The 19,853-nt window shown below is 40.8% G+C and overlaps 2 protein-coding genes across 6 annotated transcripts; one reads left to right on the top strand and one right to left on the bottom strand.

The window, feature by feature from the left end:
• Window positions 1–1,704: 1,704 nt before the first annotated feature.
• On the bottom strand, window positions 1,705–10,131 carry LOC100118236 (potential E3 ubiquitin-protein ligase ariadne-1). Of its 5 annotated transcripts, XM_031924915.2 has the most exons (9): window positions 10,034–10,131; window positions 9,513–9,905; window positions 5,731–5,982; window positions 5,478–5,651; window positions 5,339–5,404; window positions 5,050–5,265; window positions 4,413–4,970; window positions 4,111–4,337; window positions 2,119–4,033 (listed from the first exon to the last, which is right to left on the bottom strand). In XM_031924915.2, exons 3-9 carry the CDS (start codon window positions 5,938–5,940, stop codon window positions 3,952–3,954), a joined length of 1,533 nt encoding a protein of 510 aa, XP_031780775.1. In that variant the 5' UTR covers window positions 5,941–5,982; window positions 9,513–9,905; window positions 10,034–10,131; the 3' UTR covers window positions 2,119–3,951. The 5 variants fall into 5 exon arrangements, with proteins under 5 accessions (XP_008217859.1, XP_016837633.1, XP_032452756.1 ...); XM_008219637.4 differs by lacking the exons at window positions 9,513–9,905; window positions 10,034–10,131 and adding an exon at window positions 8,916–9,136 and having other exon boundaries at window positions 1,705–4,033; XM_016982144.3 differs by lacking the exons at window positions 9,513–9,905; window positions 10,034–10,131 and adding an exon at window positions 7,670–8,126 and having other exon boundaries at window positions 1,705–4,033.
• A 1,109-nt stretch (window positions 10,132–11,240) lies between these two features.
• Window positions 11,241–18,100, top strand: LOC100122815 (serine/threonine-protein kinase ULK3). Its single transcript, XM_031924917.2, has 8 exons — window positions 11,241–11,865; window positions 12,790–12,941; window positions 13,385–13,599; window positions 13,902–14,128; window positions 14,920–15,181; window positions 16,176–16,391; window positions 16,827–17,011; window positions 17,900–18,100. Exons 1-8 carry the CDS (start codon window positions 11,779–11,781, stop codon window positions 18,011–18,013), a joined length of 1,458 nt encoding a protein of 485 aa, XP_031780777.1. The 5' UTR covers window positions 11,241–11,778; the 3' UTR covers window positions 18,014–18,100.
• The last annotated feature ends 1,753 nt before the right edge of the window (window positions 18,101–19,853 follow it).

Raw genomic sequence — 19,853 nt, 5'->3', positions numbered from 1 at the left:
TTACTTTACGCACATGTGTGAAAATAGTAGTTTTCGATACTAGTCGAAAGGGAAGTCAAAAGATTCATTTCTGAGGGGAGAATAATCTTTTGCACGTGTATCGAACACTGTTTTTCGATCCAGGGTGCATAATTGCAAATTTGAAAAATTATAAAATTTTGCACACTGTATCGAAAAGGTAGTTTTTGGATCAAAGACTTCTAGAAGTACAATGCTGACAGTTTATCAGTAATCATCGCATTTTAAATGCGAGTTTTGTTTCGCAGTCGAAGCCTAGACGTAATCTTGTCCAATTACAAAGACATTGCTTACTAAGTTATTCAGCCACTGTTTATTCGTTCATTTATTTTTTGTCAAATACCGTAGAATTTGACATTAGACAAATAACAATTTTTTTTTAGTTTTGTTTGTTGCACGTTAATACACCAATCGGACAAATCCCATGCGTTCTTAAATTAAAGTGGTTCATGCATAGAAAAATGCAATTCAAAGTAAAATGTTATCGAAATCTAGACCATTGGGACCATCACGGAATATCTTACTATTATTAGAAGAAGCATCTATTTCTATTTTCCGCTTTAAAAAAGTGATGGTCGAATATTTTGATAAAGCGATTCAATTGGTTGAGAAACAAATATCAGGTCTGAATAATTATAGTTACGATTTTAAACATTTAACCTTAAGAAAATCAGCCGCGCGAAGCTCACGCTGAATTTAGTTAGTCAATAAAATTCAACATTATCAATAAATAGTACATTGTGCAATCAGGGAAGAATGACATTATTGCAGATGTATCAGACCGAATTTTTTAGACGCCACATTTCTCTGTTGGTACATAGTGATTTTGTTTAAAAGCATAAACAGATCTTTTTTAAGAATAAAAGGTAAACGGTGATTCGGAAATTTAAATATTATCAAATTTCTTTATCTTTATAGGTATTAATAAAAACTCGCTACGCTCGTGCGCTAACCTCACGGTGCAAATAAGGACTACTTTAGTCACGAACAGGCGAGACTTGCGGATTTTAGCGGTCTGTGCTATAACATTTTATACGATACTCTTGACTTAAATGGTTCTATTTTACACGGCGCTTAGCGCTCTCGCTACGCTCGGGTGCTAACTGCGCTGTGTAAAAAAGAACCATTTATATCACACGTATCGTAATGTACTATTTATTCCACTTTCGGCCGAAAGTCCACTATTTGAGCCAAAAAGCGGGGCCAGAATTTTCCATGATTAAAAAAAAAAATTCAATTTTTTCCCGCAAATTTCTCATTTTTCTGCAAATTCCATTTAAGTGGGTGTCGTCGCTAAAGCTTCGCAAATCTACCACGGGGTATTTTGTATTTCTAAACTTTTAGAAAAACAAAAAGTCCGATCGAAATTTCCTTCGGTAGAATGATTTATTAAACCTAACACGAGAGCGCTACAAGCTTGGTTTTTCATTAAAAGCTTTATTTAAAAAGTTATATGTAATAGAAAAAAAGTGTTTTTAGTGATGACATCCCCTTAAATATGCTACTTTCACCCTGCATTTCAGGGACAAAAAGTGGCCATTTTGGGCGAGTGTAGGGTACTCAATACGTTTCTTATTTTCTAATAAACCAAACTCATTCGTCTGGAGAAGTTTGAAAATCTAAACGTTTTTACACTAATGTTTTTTCACAAACTAGGCGGATACGGTTTTAATTAAAAAAAGAATGTTGTGCTGATTCAATTGTTTTTAAAACATACATGAACCACCTTAGAGAAAATAAAATAAGCCATTTCGAGAGTGTATAATAAAAAAACTTCGCAGTTCGTGGTCTTCCGGATTACAGTATCATCCATACGTGTTTAAAGCATCTTTTTAAATTTTGTAATTATCAATTTATATACTCTCATAATAGAAAAACCGATCAAATTAAGATTATTGCGATAAGTCATTAAATGATGCATAAGTGATTGATCGTTATTACATTTTTACTTTTAAATTTATATTATAATTTGTCCAAATTGAAATCACTGTAGTAATGAATGAATTACGTTAAATTAGTGAAGGCTGATCACCGCTTAATAAAATTTCACAATTTTAACGGTGTTTGTTTGCAGCATGTGTAAGAATATTGAATTCAATGTATTTTTTCAAATCGGTTGAAATTTTTATTGTTATATTATTCACTAATATAGTAGTTCCGCTTCTTCGCCAGTCAAATTAGCCTCTGGAGACCTCGTTTTCTGCAAAAATTCCTGATAGCAATTTTATTGTTGGAAATGGTCAGGAACGGTATGCAGAACAATAATATCTGGAAGAAAGCTGCCAATTTTGTACGCTAAATTTTTTATAAACAATTAAAGTTCGATTTCGGCACTTTTTTTCACATTTTCCTCGGCGGTTCGAAAAGTATTGATTTTAGCGTAAAAAGTTTGCGAAAGAGTTATATTTCAATAAACTCTTTCGAAAACCACGAAATTTTAATTAGGAGCGCCCCTGGATGCTAATATTTATAAAGTGCTTAATTAACTTTCCTCCCAGAGACATGATTTAAGTCTGATCAAAATCGAATAAAGTCCATTCAAAAGCACCGATTTTTATCTAATTTAAAAAAAAGTCGTTTGTTTACGAGCATTAGGAGCCAAGTTACGTTTTTTTTTATAGCAAGCTATTACTTCGTGAATAAAAAAGATATCGTCATGTTTGAAATTTGAAAATGCAGTTAATGATTTGTAGTTTATGCATAATTATTAGTTGTTGCTTTCATGTGGATTTTCAATTGTCAAAACTGTAATGGAAAAACGTGATCGGACAATTACGCCCGACGGCGCCGTGGGAAACGGAGTGGGGGTATGCTCGCGCGCTCACAGTTCGGAACTGAAAAGTAAGTTTCAAATCAGGACGCTCGGAAAAAAATGGCGTAATTTAGCCAAAAATGATTCTTTTTTCATCTTTCTTTTTTTAATTTGGGGTAGCGTAACAAAAAAATAACTATAGCGCCGTCAGATATAAGATTTGAATTTATTTAAACAATAAAAAATTAGTTTTTTCCAATTTTTCATGTTTGCGTGCAATTAATTTATTTATTGCAATTTTTAAATTTGAGAAACGTCTTTTGTTATTTAAGTTATTTTAATAATAGACAATCAAAATTCAATATCAACTACTTAAATATTATTCGTACAGTTTACTTATTGAAGGTATATAAATTGGCACCGAGGTGCTTTCACTTTAATCACAAGCTACGGCGCCTAATCAAAATAATTTTTTCACATCCAAATCGTATTGTGAAAAAAAAAATTTTTTGAAATATCTATTTAACAAAAACTGTATTTGATAGAAGCTTGAAACTGGGCATGCTAGTTTGGACTATAGAGTAGTACATTTTCCTAAATTATCAATAAAATAAAGTAATTTTTTCAAAAGTTATTAACAAATTTTGATTTTGACGAATTCTGTTTTTTTCCAATTTGCAAGTAAACTAATAGACTTAGAGGGGCGCTCTCGCTGACTTTTTTTTAGAGAATTAAATAATGAACAACTTTTACTTCAAACTTTTTACGCTAAAATCAATACTTTTCGAACCGCCGAGGAAAATGTGAAAAAAAGTGCCGAAATCGAACTTTAATTGTTTATTAAAAAGTTAGCGTACCAAATGGGTGGCTTTCTTCCAGATATTATTGTTCTACATACCGTTCCTGACCATTTCCAACAATAAAATTGCTATCAGGAATTTTTGCAGCGAAAAAATCTAATTTGACCGGCCTATTCTCAGAATAAAGTGAACGTACCGTGAACTCATGTTATATTTACTAACATAATTAATATGTTAGAATGCACATTATCTTTTTTTGTTTGGTTATCTGTGATGCTTTATAATGTCTCTCCTCAGCTTTTATGTTTTATCACAGCTGGATTGAAGTGTGGAAGTTGTCTTCTCATTTTAAAGGACAGAACGGAATTAATTTAAAACTATCTAGTCCATATACTCCCACCATTCTTTTTCATAACCTTCATGCACATGTTCTGAAAGCAGTTTCCTTCGACTGTCACAGTATCTGTTATTAGAAAAAGGAAGATATGTTAAAACAATTTCACTGAGTTTTGTTTTATAAAATAATAAATGTATTCTTACCTGTACTTATCCTGAACCTTTTGCTTAATATCTGCCAAATTTTCACTAGTGATATCTCTTTCTAGATACTCCGAAAGAGTTTCAGTTGCACTTTCTAAATCCTTTTGGTTATCTTCAAACATCACAGACTGATTATTTTTCTTCAGATAATAAGCAAAGACATAGGTGTACATTAGTGTCTGTCTGCACGAGCATAAAATGTCTACAGCCTTCTTTAAAAACTGAACCTGCAAAGAAATTCGTTAATATTAAGTATTATTTAAATATCTACATCATTGCAGATAATAAAAAAAAAAAAATACCTCTATCCAAGACATATTGTGCTGCTGCATCTCTTCCATCTTTTCTTTCACGCTTGCGTACAGCTTGTTTTCGAACTTGAGCGACTGCATGTGGTTCATGTATCTGTTACAGTAGAACAGATATCTTTGCAGGGCTGCTCTTGACTTCTCTTGGGCGTCCCTGGCCGTCTTCGCATCTTCCGCGTCGTATCTGTTGCAATTGTACCAGCTTGAACCATGTGGTTCCCATGGTCCAAGACAAACCCAACAGAACTCAGTCTTGCAGTTCTGGTTCTTGCAAATCATGTGATTACACCCACCGTCTTTCTCGATTGTTACTTTACATTTAATGCACTCTTTTGTGTTAGCCGCGATCCAGTTAGATGTTTCCGAATCATCGTCGCACTTCTTTATCCACTTGCGCAAGAGATGGCACTTTACTGGGTCATGCCAGTTTTCGCCGCAATGGAAACAGAAGGTATGATTGCACTTGCAGGTTACAGGCTTTGGCTCCACATACTGAACTTTGATCGCATTGTTGCAATCCGGAGATGGACACCACCTTAACAGTCTGTTACACTGTGGACAAGTAATGTAGGTGAAGTGACTGGTAATCAATTAAAGTTGATATTGCAAAATTTTGCACTAATGTACTTACCTCAACAAAACTATTTGTGATAAGATGCTGATACTTTAATTTAACTTTTGAATCTTTCACTAAGCGCATAACGCTGGCATCATCTACTAAAATGTCACAAGCGTGAGCAGCACAAGCTATCGTTTGACCCACTCCCTCTTCCATGATCTTAGTTTGAAGGTATTCACCCCAACAACCGGTACAGAATCTGTGGCCACATTCTAACCCAGTCATCATCTAAAAGTAAAAGAGAATTTTTAATATTTGCTAACTGTGTAGTAAGTTATAAAAGTTAAATATTAGTATTTACGTATGTTGGTAAAGTCATGAAACAAACTCCACATTCTTCTGTTCCATTTGTTGAATTATGCCTTGACTGTAAATTAGATATTGTTAGAAAACTGGTGTTAAAGTATGAACCTGTAAATTGTTAAATGATAGATACATACCATTAAATTTTGGGAAGAACGATTTCTACTAATTACAGGACCTTTTCTAAAAGGATTTATAACATGAGCTTCTGCAAACAATTTCTCCTGATCTCCATCGTAAAATCTCTCCATTAATTTTTCTTTGTCCCACTTAAAGTGATTTAGCAAAATTCGAGTTGTTGTGGCTGGAATCTGAAAATTGATCATTTGTTATGTTGATGTTCAAAAGCCGTTTTTTAAATCTTTCTTTCAGGATTATCTTTTAACTTACTTCTACTACTGTGTTAACTTCTTTTATGGTATCTACCATATGTTGAACAATTTCTTCAGTTGAAAGAACTTCGAATGGATATTCATCAGCTTCACTGGCTCTTTCACGAGGATTGTTCGACTCAATTTCCATGGCAAAGTCAACGTCATCTCCGCTGGATTCATTGCCAGAATCAACGTCGTCATAAAGTGTTTCCTCCTCGGAATCCATTTTTTATCTATATTAGTTTGGTCAGGCTTTTTTATCTCCCTCCTTGAAACATAAAAATGAAAAATCACATTAATAAGTCTACTGCATTAAAACAAATTGCCTCCATGGAGCTAAGTTCTTTACATAATACACATTCTCAGGCATTTGCACTGCAGTTTCATAACAGTTTTTACATACTTGGCTAATAATCGACAAACAAAGCTAGAAGGAGCAAAAGATCCAGAAGCGTCCAAAGTAGAGCATCCAGACCTTGAGCAGTCGAGTGTGGAAATATACCAGAGAGCAGAAGCAGTCTCAGTGAAGGTTAGAACGACGTGGAAGAAGCTTTCCAATATCCGAGAGGAAAAAGAGGAACGGAAAAACGTCGACGAGGAGTAATAGTATATATACAAGAACGACGGGAGACGCGATTTCTTATCACATAAGTAAGCCGCAGGAAGAGAACGAGAATACAGACGATTGATTCTGATACTAGTCAGCAGAAAGCGACGTTATGGACACAACCGAGTGAAAGCGATTTTTTTCTCCTTCCCTCTCACGGCCCACTGTCCTAAAAAGTATACAAGTATATCTCGTTCGAGGAGATGCACACACATGTGCAGTAAGATGCATATACGAACAGACGATCCCCGTACCTTACACTTTAATTTCTACACAGGGTACTTGTACCAAAGCTTCCGAGCAAGCATCAGAGGCTCTAGCCAAGACACTTTATTTTCCACACTGCAGTAAGTATAAAGTACTCGGCCTCGGAAACCCTAAACCGTCCTCCGACTGAGTCACGCTCGACGCGCGTTACACGAGACTGCGTCGTCCTCGAGCACTCGCTTCCACGGGAACAGCGAGCCTGGGGAAAACCAGGAGCGCGACTCCGAGCTGGACTTTCCGAGAGGCTTCGAGGACGAAGGAAGACTGCTCTCCAGCGACTATGAGTATACCTCGCGCTCGCATCGGTGCGATGCGCGCGCGCGCCCGATCAACTCTTCCACCATGTTTGCTTTTTCTCCGTCTCGCTCGCACTCCCGCGCGCTCGTTCACTTGCGCTCTTTCTCTCTCGGAAGTCGGAGTCTCGGCGTGCATGTGGATATACAGCTATATAACGCTCGAATCGTCTTTTCTCTGTGTATAATAAGAAGGGGGATCACTCGCGGGTTTTCCGCTGACTTTCACTTGCGCGAATCCCATTGACGAGAAAGCGCCGCTCTAATTCTGCCGGGGTCTATGTTTTGTTTTTCTTAATGAACTCAAGATACTATATTAATTTTGCATATCAAAGTCAAAGCAAAACGGCCTTTCGGAACCTTCTGTGCTATACTTATACTCGGTACGCGAAGGCTTTCTATACATATAGGTATAGTGTGCAGCTTCGATGCACGCGTACGGCCCTGCGCGCCACCAACTGCACTATAATATGTGCAAGGCGAATAATTACAATCGCTTCTGGAAATCGGTATAACTCTATAGAGAGCGAGTCGAAATTTCGAATTTTTTTATAGAAAGGACGGATATTTCCGGATGATTAAAAAAGCCGACGAGCGGGTTATTTACGTGCGATTCACCGTTGTAATACTCTCGTCCTCTCGTCTCGTTGCTATCAGAGTGCAGGGTCGTCTCATCGTCCGAGTTTATTGTTCGCTTCCGTTGTTAATTGGCGATAACGCGTCGTTCATAAGTTGATTCCGTATCGCGGTGGCCGTCGCTTCATTGAATGAAAATATGTTAGTCATACCTCAACACTGAGCGCCAATTCGTCCAAGTACTATATTATTATCTGCGAAAAGCTTCAGAAGTAAGTAAGTATTCTCTTCTTATCTCGGCAAAACTTCACGCGCACTTGGCAACTCGCGGTGATTCACAGCCGATTTTATTGCAGTAAAACAAAAGTGTTGCGCTCTCGCGTTCGCTGGCTCGACAAAAGCTCCGCAACAACGAAATCGCGCGCGATATTTCAGCAACACCGTCGGCTCAAGAGAGAGAGAGAGAGAGAGAGAGACAGAGAGAAGCCTTTTGTCCGAGCCGAGCACAAAGGAGAAAAACTTGAAAAAAAAAGACGAGAGCAGCAGCACCGAGTGCGCGCGCGTTCTTTGATGAAAAACTGCGAAAACGACGATGACAACAACAACGGTATAGCAGAGAAAAAAGCCGTGATGGTCGAATCTCAAAAATAAACGATGAGAGAGCGGCTGATGCACTCAAAGCGCCACCCAACAATGCGCGAGAAATTTCGTAAATAGCGGAGAGGCTAAATATTGTGCTTTGTCGGCGCGCTAGCAGAGGCCACTGCCTGTCCCTTTAACCGCGAAAATTAGAGAGAAGTCAGCGAAGACTCCTCCGCGCTCCTATTCTCTACAAGTATATCAATTATAACCTCCTTTAGCGAGTGCGCGCGACGAGAGAGATGCACTTGATACGAATGTATAAAAAAGAGGCGCGGACGAGACTTGAGCCAAGACCTACTTCTCTCGTTTTTCCGATCCACGCAGGGCCGCGAGCGCCTCGATTTTCAAACTATATACTAAGTATTACAGCATCCAGGATTTTCTTAACCTTCAAGTGCGCGCGTGAAAAGTTTTCGTCGATCCCTCTTTTTCGGACCGCGAGGCCGACCCCGCGACGACGAGCCTTGACCGCCTTTTGGGTCCCCGAGCTCTCGAAAGAATGCGACCTTTTCTGTGCTCGATGTACGTACACGCAGGCTGGCCTACCTACTTACTCGAGCAGCTTGTGTTGCTCTCGAAGGACTCGAGCGATATCTTTCGAATTTTTCTTCGCGACCACTAACTTCGATGATTCACGAAGGAGCAGAAGAGTTTGTTTACGTAATCGACCGAATGAAACGTTTGGAAAGTCGTCGTTTTATATAGGCTACATCCACGCAAACCGCCCGTAAACATCGAACGCCAGAACTGCAGCGACAGATGTGCTTATTCGAAAAGAGTGAGAGAGAAGAAGTAAAAAACACAAACAACCCGCACCTGACTTGAGCTGTCCAATCTAGCAGACTCTTTTCGACGATAAGCTACACACAGCTTTGCAGAGACACTTTCTCGTTTTGTTTTCTCTCTTTCTCTCTTCAGCAAAGTATCCAAGCGCAATGGCTGCGAGGATCGCAACGGAACAAGTCCATGATACCGTGTAGTGTATACTTAACGCGCCCGACGACGAAGACGACCACGACGATGGTTCACAAGCGATGCAAGCGATGGACTCGCAGCTAACTTCAAGGCGCTAACTGTCAATATCGGCCGCCCCTGCGCATGCTAGTGTGGCTCGAAGCTTATACACGCAAGAAACGCAATAAAAGCAACGCGGACTACTTATTTATTTCTTATCTCAGTCGATAATTCGGAGCAGAGCCTCGACACGTTTACGATTCTCTCTAGGTTTCGCTCTGCCGACCGTTAGCGTAACTCTCACATATGCGCACGCTGAGCTCAAGTTCAGAAGCAGTATTTCCGTTTAACCTTGACTAGACGCACGCATACACAGTACACACACACACAGCAGACACTTCTGCGCGATATCCTCGGCAACTGGCGAAAACAATGCGGATAGAAGTCTGGAGAGCTTACCTTGGCTTATGCGCTTATCTGCTCCACTATAATACTCGCTCGGGCTGCAGCATGCACAAAGAGCACGAAAGCGAGAGCACTTCCTCGACGTTGTAGTGCACACAAAGAAAACTGCGAGAGAGAGAGAGAGAGAGAGAGAGAGAGAGAGAGAGAGAGAGAGAGAGTGCTGAGTGTCTCTCTTCTTTAGGGTGTACACTGCGGAGCGCTCAGCGCCCTTGAGTCTCGGATGTGCGCCTGGAAACAGATCGAACGTCGACTGCGGAGCTGATGCCTCTGACGATAGGTGCAACCTAACACTCGCGAGAGATGCTCTGCTTCTTCATGGCTATCCCAGTGTCATACTGGCTCTCTCCTCGAGTCAGTCCTCCGCCTCCCTCTGTCTTCCAGCAGCGCCTGTATGTGCAGAGAACAGCGAACACAGGATTGAAACTTGGCTCGTCGTGCGTTATTTACATCGAGCTTTTGTCTCCAACGGCGACGGTAACTAGACTCGAGGAAAGTATAGGACGAGTTATACACACCGAGCGAGCGAGCGAGAGAAAGAAATACACTGCGAATTTTGTTGTGGTGACCGCGTTGAGACTGCGTGAGCTGCTGCGCTCTCCACAGTCCACACTGGTAGTCGGTAGTCTGCAGCGTCTCGTCCCCCTCCCCGCTCCGCTCGCTCTGCGTGTGGTCTCCCTCTCTCCCTCTCTCTCTCTCTCTCTCCCTCTGTCCCTGTCTCTTTCTGGCTTTCGATTTTTCTTCCAGGGCCTGTGCCTGTATGATGCACACTTGTGTACTTATGCGCAAGCGTAGGTATATTAGTATATACGGGAGACACAGGGAGATTTATCGAATCTGCATGCAGTGTACGTTGTGTTGTTAACGGGCTCTCGTATAATACGTGTCGACGCGTGTGTGGAGTCTGAAGTGAGCTGCGAACAAGCTCTGGGGCGTATCTATAGATATACGAGTGCAGGTATAACGCTCAGCTGATGGAACAGTGGTGTAGTCGCTTGGGGACTGGGCTGGGCATTTAAACTCATTTAAAGCGTTCTATTTTCGAAGCAACGATGCGATTCAAATTCTCAACGTTGTTTTAAGTTCTAAGAAAAAAAATTTCGTCGAATTAAAAAAACATCGATAAATAGACTGCAGATTTATAGAAGCAAAAGCAAGCTTTTATAAAGAAAGTTACAACTCTTGCGCGAGTATACAGGCTATTCACTCGACAAATCAGTGCACTATTCGAGCACTCAACAACGAAATCGATTTTAAATCACGTGAAATCGGCAAATCCACTTGAAATCGCTTCGATGCAATCAGGTTCGACTTGTGCAATCGGACTTTTTGTGCGAAAACTTGGTGGAACGCTTCATACCACATCGGATTTTTCGCGAAGTAGTTAGATTCTTTTTTTTTTCAAATTGACGAGAGGCATCGCGGGCGTAACGAGCCGGAAGGAGGACTAGAAAAAAGCTGTGCGTATCGAGCTTCTTCGATTTTTTGCTGAGCGCATTGCATATTTGTGAGTCAGCGAATGCATAAAAAACGATGTCAGCTAGTACAATGTGCTCTTATGAAACCGATTTAGCAGAAAAACTGTGCACGTTTAAATACAAAAAAAAAATCATCCTAGCCAAAACCTTACATTCTAAAAGCTCACTATTTGAATTTTCAATAAGTATGGTATTCTTTCAAGCAACTAATCCGAAGTTTCTACTGACCGCAGACTGTAAGAAGAAACCGAGCATATATACTATATACTTCCTGATCTAATTATAAGATATTCTTTCTTCGAGTGCATTCAACTCTTAGATATACCAGATTTTTAAAATCTGAAAACAGCGGCGTACGGCAGCTTCGAAAATGTATGGTAAACGTTATTCCTCTGAACAGTCTCCCGCAAACCCTGAACAAAGTCCCGGTAATTTTAATTCATCGTCGACGCTTATAAAATTTAAGCACGGAAACAAAGAAATACCGCGATCGTTCACAGCCCTGCGGAAACGCAGTCAGTGCCGACGACACCGCACGGGCGCTGCGAGAGTCCGAGAGAGAAAGAGATACAGTGTGTATAGCGCGAGAGCACATTGCACGATGATCCAAAGAGGCGCGCGCACCTCTCGCCTCTGCAGCTGTCAGCCGTCGCGTCTCTCTTCTGAAGTCGCTCTTCTTGCCCGTAATATACACACTCCGATACTGTGATATATCAGCTAATTTGTAGAGTCGTGCTCGTGTTTTCATTCAAGATTCGCGGGTGAAAAATGCTGTAGGGAAAAAGATGAGTCTGCCCAGCGTCAAGGACTACACACTGCTGGAGAAAATCGGGGCTGGCAGCTACTCCACGGTGTACAAAGCCTTCAAGAGGGTGAGTCGACTATATTTTGCTCGTTGTTTATTGCGCCGAGTTGTTCGTTTGAATGATAACGCGTTCGCGGTGTTTGTTTTGAACGATAATTTTAATGGGTTGCGACGACACGTGGGAGTCGAGTGTATACGAGTGGGAAATGTTCGATGTGTTGGAAAGTGCTCGTAACTCGCGTTAGAGGTTAGAATTCGTGCCGTGGTCTATATTTACATCTATTCAGCCGGGGTGGACGTGTACGCTATGTCTAGGGTATCGATTCGAAAGTTGTTTTTTTTTTCATCGGTGAGTCATAAAGCAACGGGGTGCATATAAATTATTTGGCGATCGATGATGCTTACATTTTTTTTGTGTTATAAACCCATTCGTTGATGATTTGTTGAATAAAAACAAGTGTTGGTTTTATGCAAAATGCGAATAATATGCACTTAGCGAGATTACGTTCTTAGTATCGAAGCATTAAAGTCGTATTGTTATACAGTTAAAAACGTGTAACTATTAATTTGTAAACATACTGTTTTGTTTACGCGCTACAGACTTCATACATTTTACCGTCTGATTAATTTAATTTTGAACTCCTACATATTTGGAGTTAATACATGTAGAATGTTGCATACATTGAATTTTATAAGTAGCTCGATTCGAGAATTTCATTAGCGAGAAAACATCCCAGATAAAAAATTCAAGGAACTCGCGCTGACATACCGACAGATTCCTGAGCCTCGCATACCGTACAAGGTTCTTGTTTTACTTGAAGTTTATTATCGTTCTTGCCAGAACTCCACTACGCGCCGTTCTAACAAATTCAAAATGAATTACGAACAATAAACATAAAGGATGCAAAGGGTGCACTTATGATATGTATTTACAGATACGATAACAACACTTTAGTTATGCACCGGTGTTTTGTTTTTTTTTTGTCTGCAGGATGGCTCTCGCGAGGTGGTGGCGATCAAGTGCGTGGACAAGTCGACCCTCTCGAAATCGGCGATCGACAATCTCATTACGGAAATTAATTTACTCAAGATACTCAAACACGAGCACATCGTCGAAATGCGCGACTTCTTCTGGGACGAGGGGTGAGTTGAGTGATAAAGTGGACAATCCAGTATACGCGAGCCCCCGTCGCGTATATTAGGGTTGATGTAGGTATCCGATTCCTATATCGCTTACAGCGGATAATTACGGAATCGATCCATACGATTTTGAATAAATTTCCTAACGAAAAACTAGTTCCACCAAAAAGTTATTGTAAAGCGATGCGTAATGCCTTTGCCAAGCCGTCACTCAAAGTATTGATTTTACAACGAAATAGTTCAACCGCGGATATTATTCGTTTTCGTTTTTGAACTAAAAATAATTTTAATACAGCGTACACGTTTATTTGACAAGCCATATGAAGTATTGATTTTTCAAAGTTATTATTACAACGGACTGCAATTACGTGGAAGATATATGTGTGTGTGTGTGTGTGTGTGTGTGTGTGTACTGTATTTTGATATAAACGAGTGTCCATTTATAGGCACATCTATATCGTGATGGAGTATTGCGACGGTGGCGATCTGTCGAACTTCATCAAACGAAAGCATAAGCTGGCCGAGCACGTCTGTAGAAAGTTTTTGCAGCAGCTCGCGCTAGCGCTCAGGTACCTGCGCAACCACAATGTCTGTCACATGGATTTGAAGCCGCAGAATCTGCTGCTTATCAAAAGGCCCGCCCTCGTGCTCAAAGTTGGAGGTTCGTTAACTTTTTTTCATCGGTTAAAGGAAAACAATTAATTTAGTTTATATTGATTTTTAACTTGGCAGATTCTAGATTTTGTTCGATTATGCGCATATTGTAACGCATTCGCGCAAAGCTAACGAACGACGTTCATAATTCACTAGCTGAATTCGCCCGTCACTTCAAATTGCATTATTGTAATAAAATGCACAGTCTATAGATTTTCGAAAAGATTCGAATAAATCAATTGCCCAAATTTAGTTATAGCCGGCGAGAATAATTGAGTAAAAACTCGAATTGATTTTTCACATCCACAGACTTCGGTTTCGCCCAGTACCTGAGCAGTTCGGAGACCAAGTTTTCGATACGAGGCTCGCCTCTGTACATGGCACCGGAGATACTGCTGCGGCACAAGTACGACGCCAGGGTGGACCTGTGGAGCGTCGGCGTCATCATGTACGAGTGTCTATTCGGCAAGGCGCCGTACTCGAGCAACAGCTTTCCCGAACTCGCCGAGAAGATCAAAGACATGAGGCCGATCGAGGTGATTATGACCCTCTTCTCGCTGCTCCTCCCCTAATCCACGTAACTGTATTGTCAGCTGCTGCTCGCTGCGCGACTGCACAATGTACCTCTCGAGCCCTTTCGTCTTGATATGGTTTCGCGCGAGCGAAACGGCTTTACACATGGCGTACAGCGGCTTTTTCTTTTTGAGGAAAAAAAGGACGCGGCGGGAAATTTGGAAATTCTTGGAGAAAATTTTTTTTTTCGATTTTACATTTTCCGCAGCGATATTTTTTAATGTCCTCTTAAATCATAAATTTTACGACGCGAAACAACAATAATTTTGAAACGATAAACGTGTAAAGTGGACCGAACACTCCGATAATCGATAATTTTATCGCACTTCCTCCGCTTCCCATAGATCATACGTTCGGCATTAAACGATCGCATTTCAGTGTACAATTTCAACGGAAACCTGAGTAAACTCATTAAAAATACAACTTCACATATTGCACTCGTATCTGCGTTGCAATTTGCATTCATCCTACGAACATTTTTTCCCAGTCGAGTCGCTTGCGGTTGCGAAAAATACCAATATTTGCCTTGCTTGACGAATAGCTCCTTTTTACGCCATCAATGCGGCAATTTTAAAATAGACCATCACGTCATCAACGTAAATGAAAATCAGCTCGGAATCGCTTTTAAAAATTAAAGAAGCCGTCTTCGAGACTATAAATGCAATGCAAGCGCGAAGTATATAGCTGAAAAATAAAACAAAGAACGAGCGTCATATGATTTGCGTGTGTGCATGTGTGCTTCCGTCCAGCGTAGCTGCCCAAGGGATGTCACATATCCGGCGAGTGCAAGGACCTGCTGTTGCGGCTCTTGAAGCACAACCCGGACGAGCGGCTGACCTTCGACGAGTTCTTCGCGCACGACTTCCTCGACCTGGAGCACGCGCCGACGCGCGAGAACTTGGACAAGGCCGTCGCTCTCGTCCACAAGGCTGTGAAATCCGACGCGGACGGCTGTCGCAGGGAGGCCTATCATCTCTACTGCGAGGCTCTCCGCTACTTCATTCCTGTACTCACAAGTAACTATTCACACTGTTTACATTATGTATAGCTTATGTATAGCTTTCATGAGCGTTAAACAGCGGCTAATTTACGTAACGAGGCGATATTTCGATTTCTTTCTTATTCCAGATGATTAGATTGTGCTCTCGTTTCGAGGCATATTTTATCTGCGGTGTATAACCGGCGTTACATTCTGCTAAAAATCTTATATAATACAGATCTTCTTGAAGTAGAGGTCAAAGTCCGAGTCTAATTATAGGACTGAGTGTGTTACAAAGTGTGAATATTTGCGAGGTATCAGCGAATCGCTGCTCTATAGTCGCTACTATAGCATGCTACTCGATTTCGGAAGCGCGCTCGGCCGATATATTGATTTTGAAGAATCAAAATGGCGCAGTGTAAGCGTGCAATAGGCTAAACGAGAAAAATTTCGTTATCTTATCTCGCCTTATCTTTTATCTTTAAACAATGATAAGATCGTTTACGACCGAAAAGATAACGAGTGGGAATTTTCCGTGTATTCAAATTTGCAACTCGACGTTTTCATCGCGTTCGAGAGCATAACGATTCCTATACGGCTCACATCACACATCCGACGTTTTTACAACTTTCACTCGGCCTGCAGCCCGCGTTTCCATACTACACCGGCTATACAAATAGTTGGCCAAACTATATAATTACAAGCGATTTCCACGAAACAGCAAAATATCAGAACAGTACACAAATTAATTATTCCACAACAATGTGCGCGTGATTGCCCGAATGATAAGCGTTGAATATGCGCGCGAAATCAGAAAATTCGAAAGTGGCAAAATGCAGTTACGCAAATAACGCTACTTTCCAAAAAAGCGAATCTCTGCATGCGCTTATACGCAATCGCCTGATTTTTTATAACAGCCGCTCGAATCTTCCGCTACCCTCGAGCACGTAAATCTCCGTGTGCATTTTGGTTACCTATATAATTGCCTATCTATCATATTTGCTATAAAATCCTTTTGGGCGCTCGCGAAGGCGAGACTGATTTGCAGAAGAAGGAGGCGCTGAGACTGAGGGTGAACGAGTACATCAGGCGAGCGGAACAATTAAAGGACACGTGTGCGGAGGCTGATCAGAGGCGGAAGAGCGAGAACGGGGCGCATCAGGCCGCGGAGACTACCAACTCGCAGCAGCCAGTCTCGAGGTGCGACTCGCTCGAGAGAAACGCTGCGATCAATTTTCTCGAACTACGTTAGTATTGCGCTGCCTTGTTTTTTATCGACACTCTTATATCGCGAGTTTTTTAAATTTTATTGCTAATTTTATACAATCCTAGTAAACGGGTTGCACAATTCAAAAAATTACCCATATTAAATATTCCATATTACTCGAAAAGAAATATTCGGAGAATCCCAAGGGATTAGGCTAATATCGAATAAGAATAACATGCTTCTGTGCGTAGAAGCGCGCAGTAAAAGTTGGGCACCCTCGCTGTATTCCTTTTCACTTCTCCAAGTCGTAAAACGTTATTGCTAAGCCACAATAAAAGGGCCCCAGTCTCAGTCGAAACAATATAAGAACACAATGTTCATCGTCTCGGCCAAGGAAACAGCGGTCGAGCCGAGTATAATAAGACAATGGAGGTAAGGTCTGCTGGCAATACATATGAAATGACTCCGCGCGCAGGTACGCTAAGCAAGAGCACGACGGGCATGTCGGCGGCGCTAGAGATCGGCGAGTCGGCCGAGCAGTACCTGGCTGAGGGCAACTACGATCTGGCTCTCGAGAAGTTTCAATCCTGCCTGAAAGTCCTGGTGCCGCTGCTGGGCAAAGAGCCGCCGGGGCGCAGACGCGAGCTCCTCTCCAAGCAGGTATAATCTCGATGATTAATAACTCTCCCTCTCGCTTTTTTCTCGACATTTTATTGTATATGCTCTAATTTCCAAGGCGGCGCGCGTTTGAGGCGAATTTTTATTCTCGGCATTTTTTTTTGCAATTTGAATGATTAAAAGTTTCTTGATAGGGTCCGGACTGGATTACACGTATTCCTGCTGATTCCACGGCAGCCGGTGTAATGCCGTTAATTGAATTTAGAAAAGAAGTTTTTATTTACGTTCGTTGTTACGGGCTATGCTCGCCTGAATGCGGAGTAATTGCTTTTTACGCCTTTTGTCTACTCGAAGTACGCACGTACTGAAGAGGATTTAAGGAAGCTCCTGTAATTCAAAAGCTTTTGAACGCTAAATTAAGTCTGCATAGGAATGAGTCGAAATTGCAAATTACGCAACACTTCATCTTGCGCGCGCTTTAGTTCAATAGTGCCATGAAATTCGCGTCTCGCTGACTTGATAATTGACATATTAAAATTACTTAGTTTCGATGCACATTCCGAGAAGTAATGAGTATCACAGAATTTCCACTAGCATTATGAATCATGGATGACGGAAGTTTACTTGTGTACGTGTGTGTATATTGAAACGTGTGCTTTCTATAATTTTTTTTCCACGCGCAAGTGCATGAATTGCCGTGTAGCGGGGCATGTTAGGCACATAATTTATGCCTGATTATTCACGCGGGTTTGATTATTGCGTTAACTTAATTTTTCGACGCCTCTTCTTGCAACGATTGTGATCAATAATTTTGGTAGTGATTAAACGGAAATTGTAATATTCAAACGTACGCGTGCTTCGCTAGCACACTTTTTTCCGAAAAAAAAAACAACTGAAAATAAGGAACACGTTTTGCATTTGATCAAACAGGTTCACAAATGGATGAAGGAAGCAGAAAGCACCAAGGGCCTTCTTATCACGAAAGAGATGGAAAGTAACGCGCAGCGCACCTCAGAGTCTCAAGAGCAGTGTTCATTACAATGAGAGCTTTTCTTGATCTTTAATAAATTTTTGATGATTCTTAATTTAGTTTAATAAATGTTTTTAAGATAAATATATATATACACGATATAGATATTTTTTTACTCGATACACAAACTTTTTTCCATTAACGTTATTACGCATGAGCTTCTATTTCGATTAGCAATTTTTTGAAGTTACGAAAGTTTCAACTCAAGTAAAAGCGAAGTTAACAACTTTAGCGTTGACTTTTTTTTCCTAATTAACTGATAATACATTTTGTATTCAAGCTCGAAGTGTTGTCTACGTTAAGCAAAAACTGAACACCTATATAATGCGCATTTATAAATTTCGAAGTCGATGACGTCACCATTTTGTTGCGTAACAAGAAGGTATGTTTCGTAATAAAGACTTGAGTGTTTACACTCACTCTATTTTCAGCTTGCAAGAAGTACACATATATTCTCTTTTTATGTAGTAGAAGAATAAAAAAGTGAAGCAAAATGCATATTGTTTTTATTTTTATGATACATGTCCTTGAAATAACTGCGATGATATATCATTTATGTGCTTGTTCTCAATAAAACCAAAGCAAAGAATATTAGTTTAAAGATCTGGTTTATTATGTAAATGTTTATTTTCAATGTAGCCATCAGATTGAAAACAAAATATAGCTGTAGTTTCACCTTTTTACTATTTCTTGGATTCATGCTATATTGTACACAAGTATTTTTGACGCGGAACGCGAACGCCATCTAGACAATGGCAGAACGGAGAATTGTTCCGAACAAGCTATAGCGCATTCTGCCATCCCTAAAACAATACTTTACTTACTTACTTTTATTAAAAAAAAAAAAAATGAAGGTACCGAAAAAGGGTGCTAATGGCTGCACTTATCTAAGTATGAGTGTGTGGTGAGAGTACTAAGTACTTATAATAAGAGAGATTTATACTTATACATGAGTTTCAAGCTGTAAGGCGTCAACACATGAGGTTACCGCTAGACGGCGCACAACCATGAAATGGTTTCCCGCAGTCGATTTCTTTGATTACTTGAAATAAACTTTTTCATTAAAATGATTTTTAGATAATTGTTCAATACTTGTTGATGATGTTTTTCGAGTTTCTCTATCCGATGTATCCTGATCAACAAGGATCAACATTAACACCTCAACCCATACCGTAACCGTTCACAAGTCCAATATCAAAGTCATGTAATTTACTAGAACAAAATAAGAAAAGAACTATTGATAATGTTTAAGTTAGTTTCACACACAAGCATCATCGAGCCATTACGTAAGTTCCAACCGGTTCCGCTTGGTTCATTAACTTCATTTTTTTACGCTCGCGAATAAACACATATCAGAGAGCTGGAACACATTTGAGTATTCCCATGAAATCCAATACTTAGCACCGATACGTCGAAAAACGTTACCAAGATTCTTCGAAGTACAGTCGTAAATATTCCTTTGTTCTTTAGTACCATGGCGTCCCTCAAGATCTGAGTGGGGCGCTAGCGTCGCGCTCCCCGCGTAATGGCCACCGCGTCTGCACGGTTGGGATAATATAATCGCTCTCTCGGCACCGACTTCCGGTGCTCGTGCTCTATGTATAGGCACCCGTAAAAAGGAGTGCCGACCTAACCTAACGCGAGCCGTGGAGCAAGCGCACCCACACTGGCGCAGGCAATGCACACGGACGGCACACGCACAGCACACACCCTCGCGCGAGCACACAAGGCCTTGTGGAAATTTTCCACTCCCCAGAAAGAGATGAAGCGAGAGAGAGCGCCCGCGGCGAGAGCCGCCCCCTCTCCATCCTGTTTCCCGAGTCTCTCCCCCCACCAGAATGCGCGGCCCCGCTC

Source organism: Nasonia vitripennis, chromosome 2 (genome assembly GCF_009193385.2).
Source record: "Nasonia vitripennis strain AsymCx chromosome 2, Nvit_psr_1.1, whole genome shotgun sequence".
In the NCBI taxonomy this organism is placed as follows: domain Eukaryota; kingdom Metazoa; phylum Arthropoda; class Insecta; order Hymenoptera; family Pteromalidae; genus Nasonia; species Nasonia vitripennis.
Note: the sequence above shows the minus strand (reverse complement) of the source record. Positions and strands in the feature narration are given on the sequence as shown.

Bases quoted from the DNA above. Each gene is read 5' to 3' on its own strand.
- LOC100118236 (XM_031924915.2), bottom strand. From the start codon at position 5,940: ATGGATTCCGAGGAGGAAACACTTTATGACGACGTTGATTCTGGCAAT. The intron at 5,652-5,730 runs GTAAGTTAAAAG...ATCAATTTTCAG, and splicing joins AAGTTAACACAGTAGTAGAA to ATTCCAGCCACAACAACTCG. The intron at 4,338-4,412 runs GTATTTTTTTTT...ATTTCTTTGCAG, and splicing joins ACAATATGTCTTGGATAGAG to GTTCAGTTTTTAAAGAAGGC.
- LOC100122815 (XM_031924917.2), top strand. From the start codon at position 11,779: ATGAGTCTGCCCAGCGTCAAGGACTACACACTGCTGGAGAAAATCGGG. The intron at 12,942-13,384 runs GTGAGTTGAGTG...GTCCATTTATAG, and splicing joins GACTTCTTCTGGGACGAGGG to GCACATCTATATCGTGATGG. The intron at 15,182-16,175 runs GTAACTATTCAC...GCGCTCGCGAAG, and splicing joins CTTCATTCCTGTACTCACAA to GCGAGACTGATTTGCAGAAG.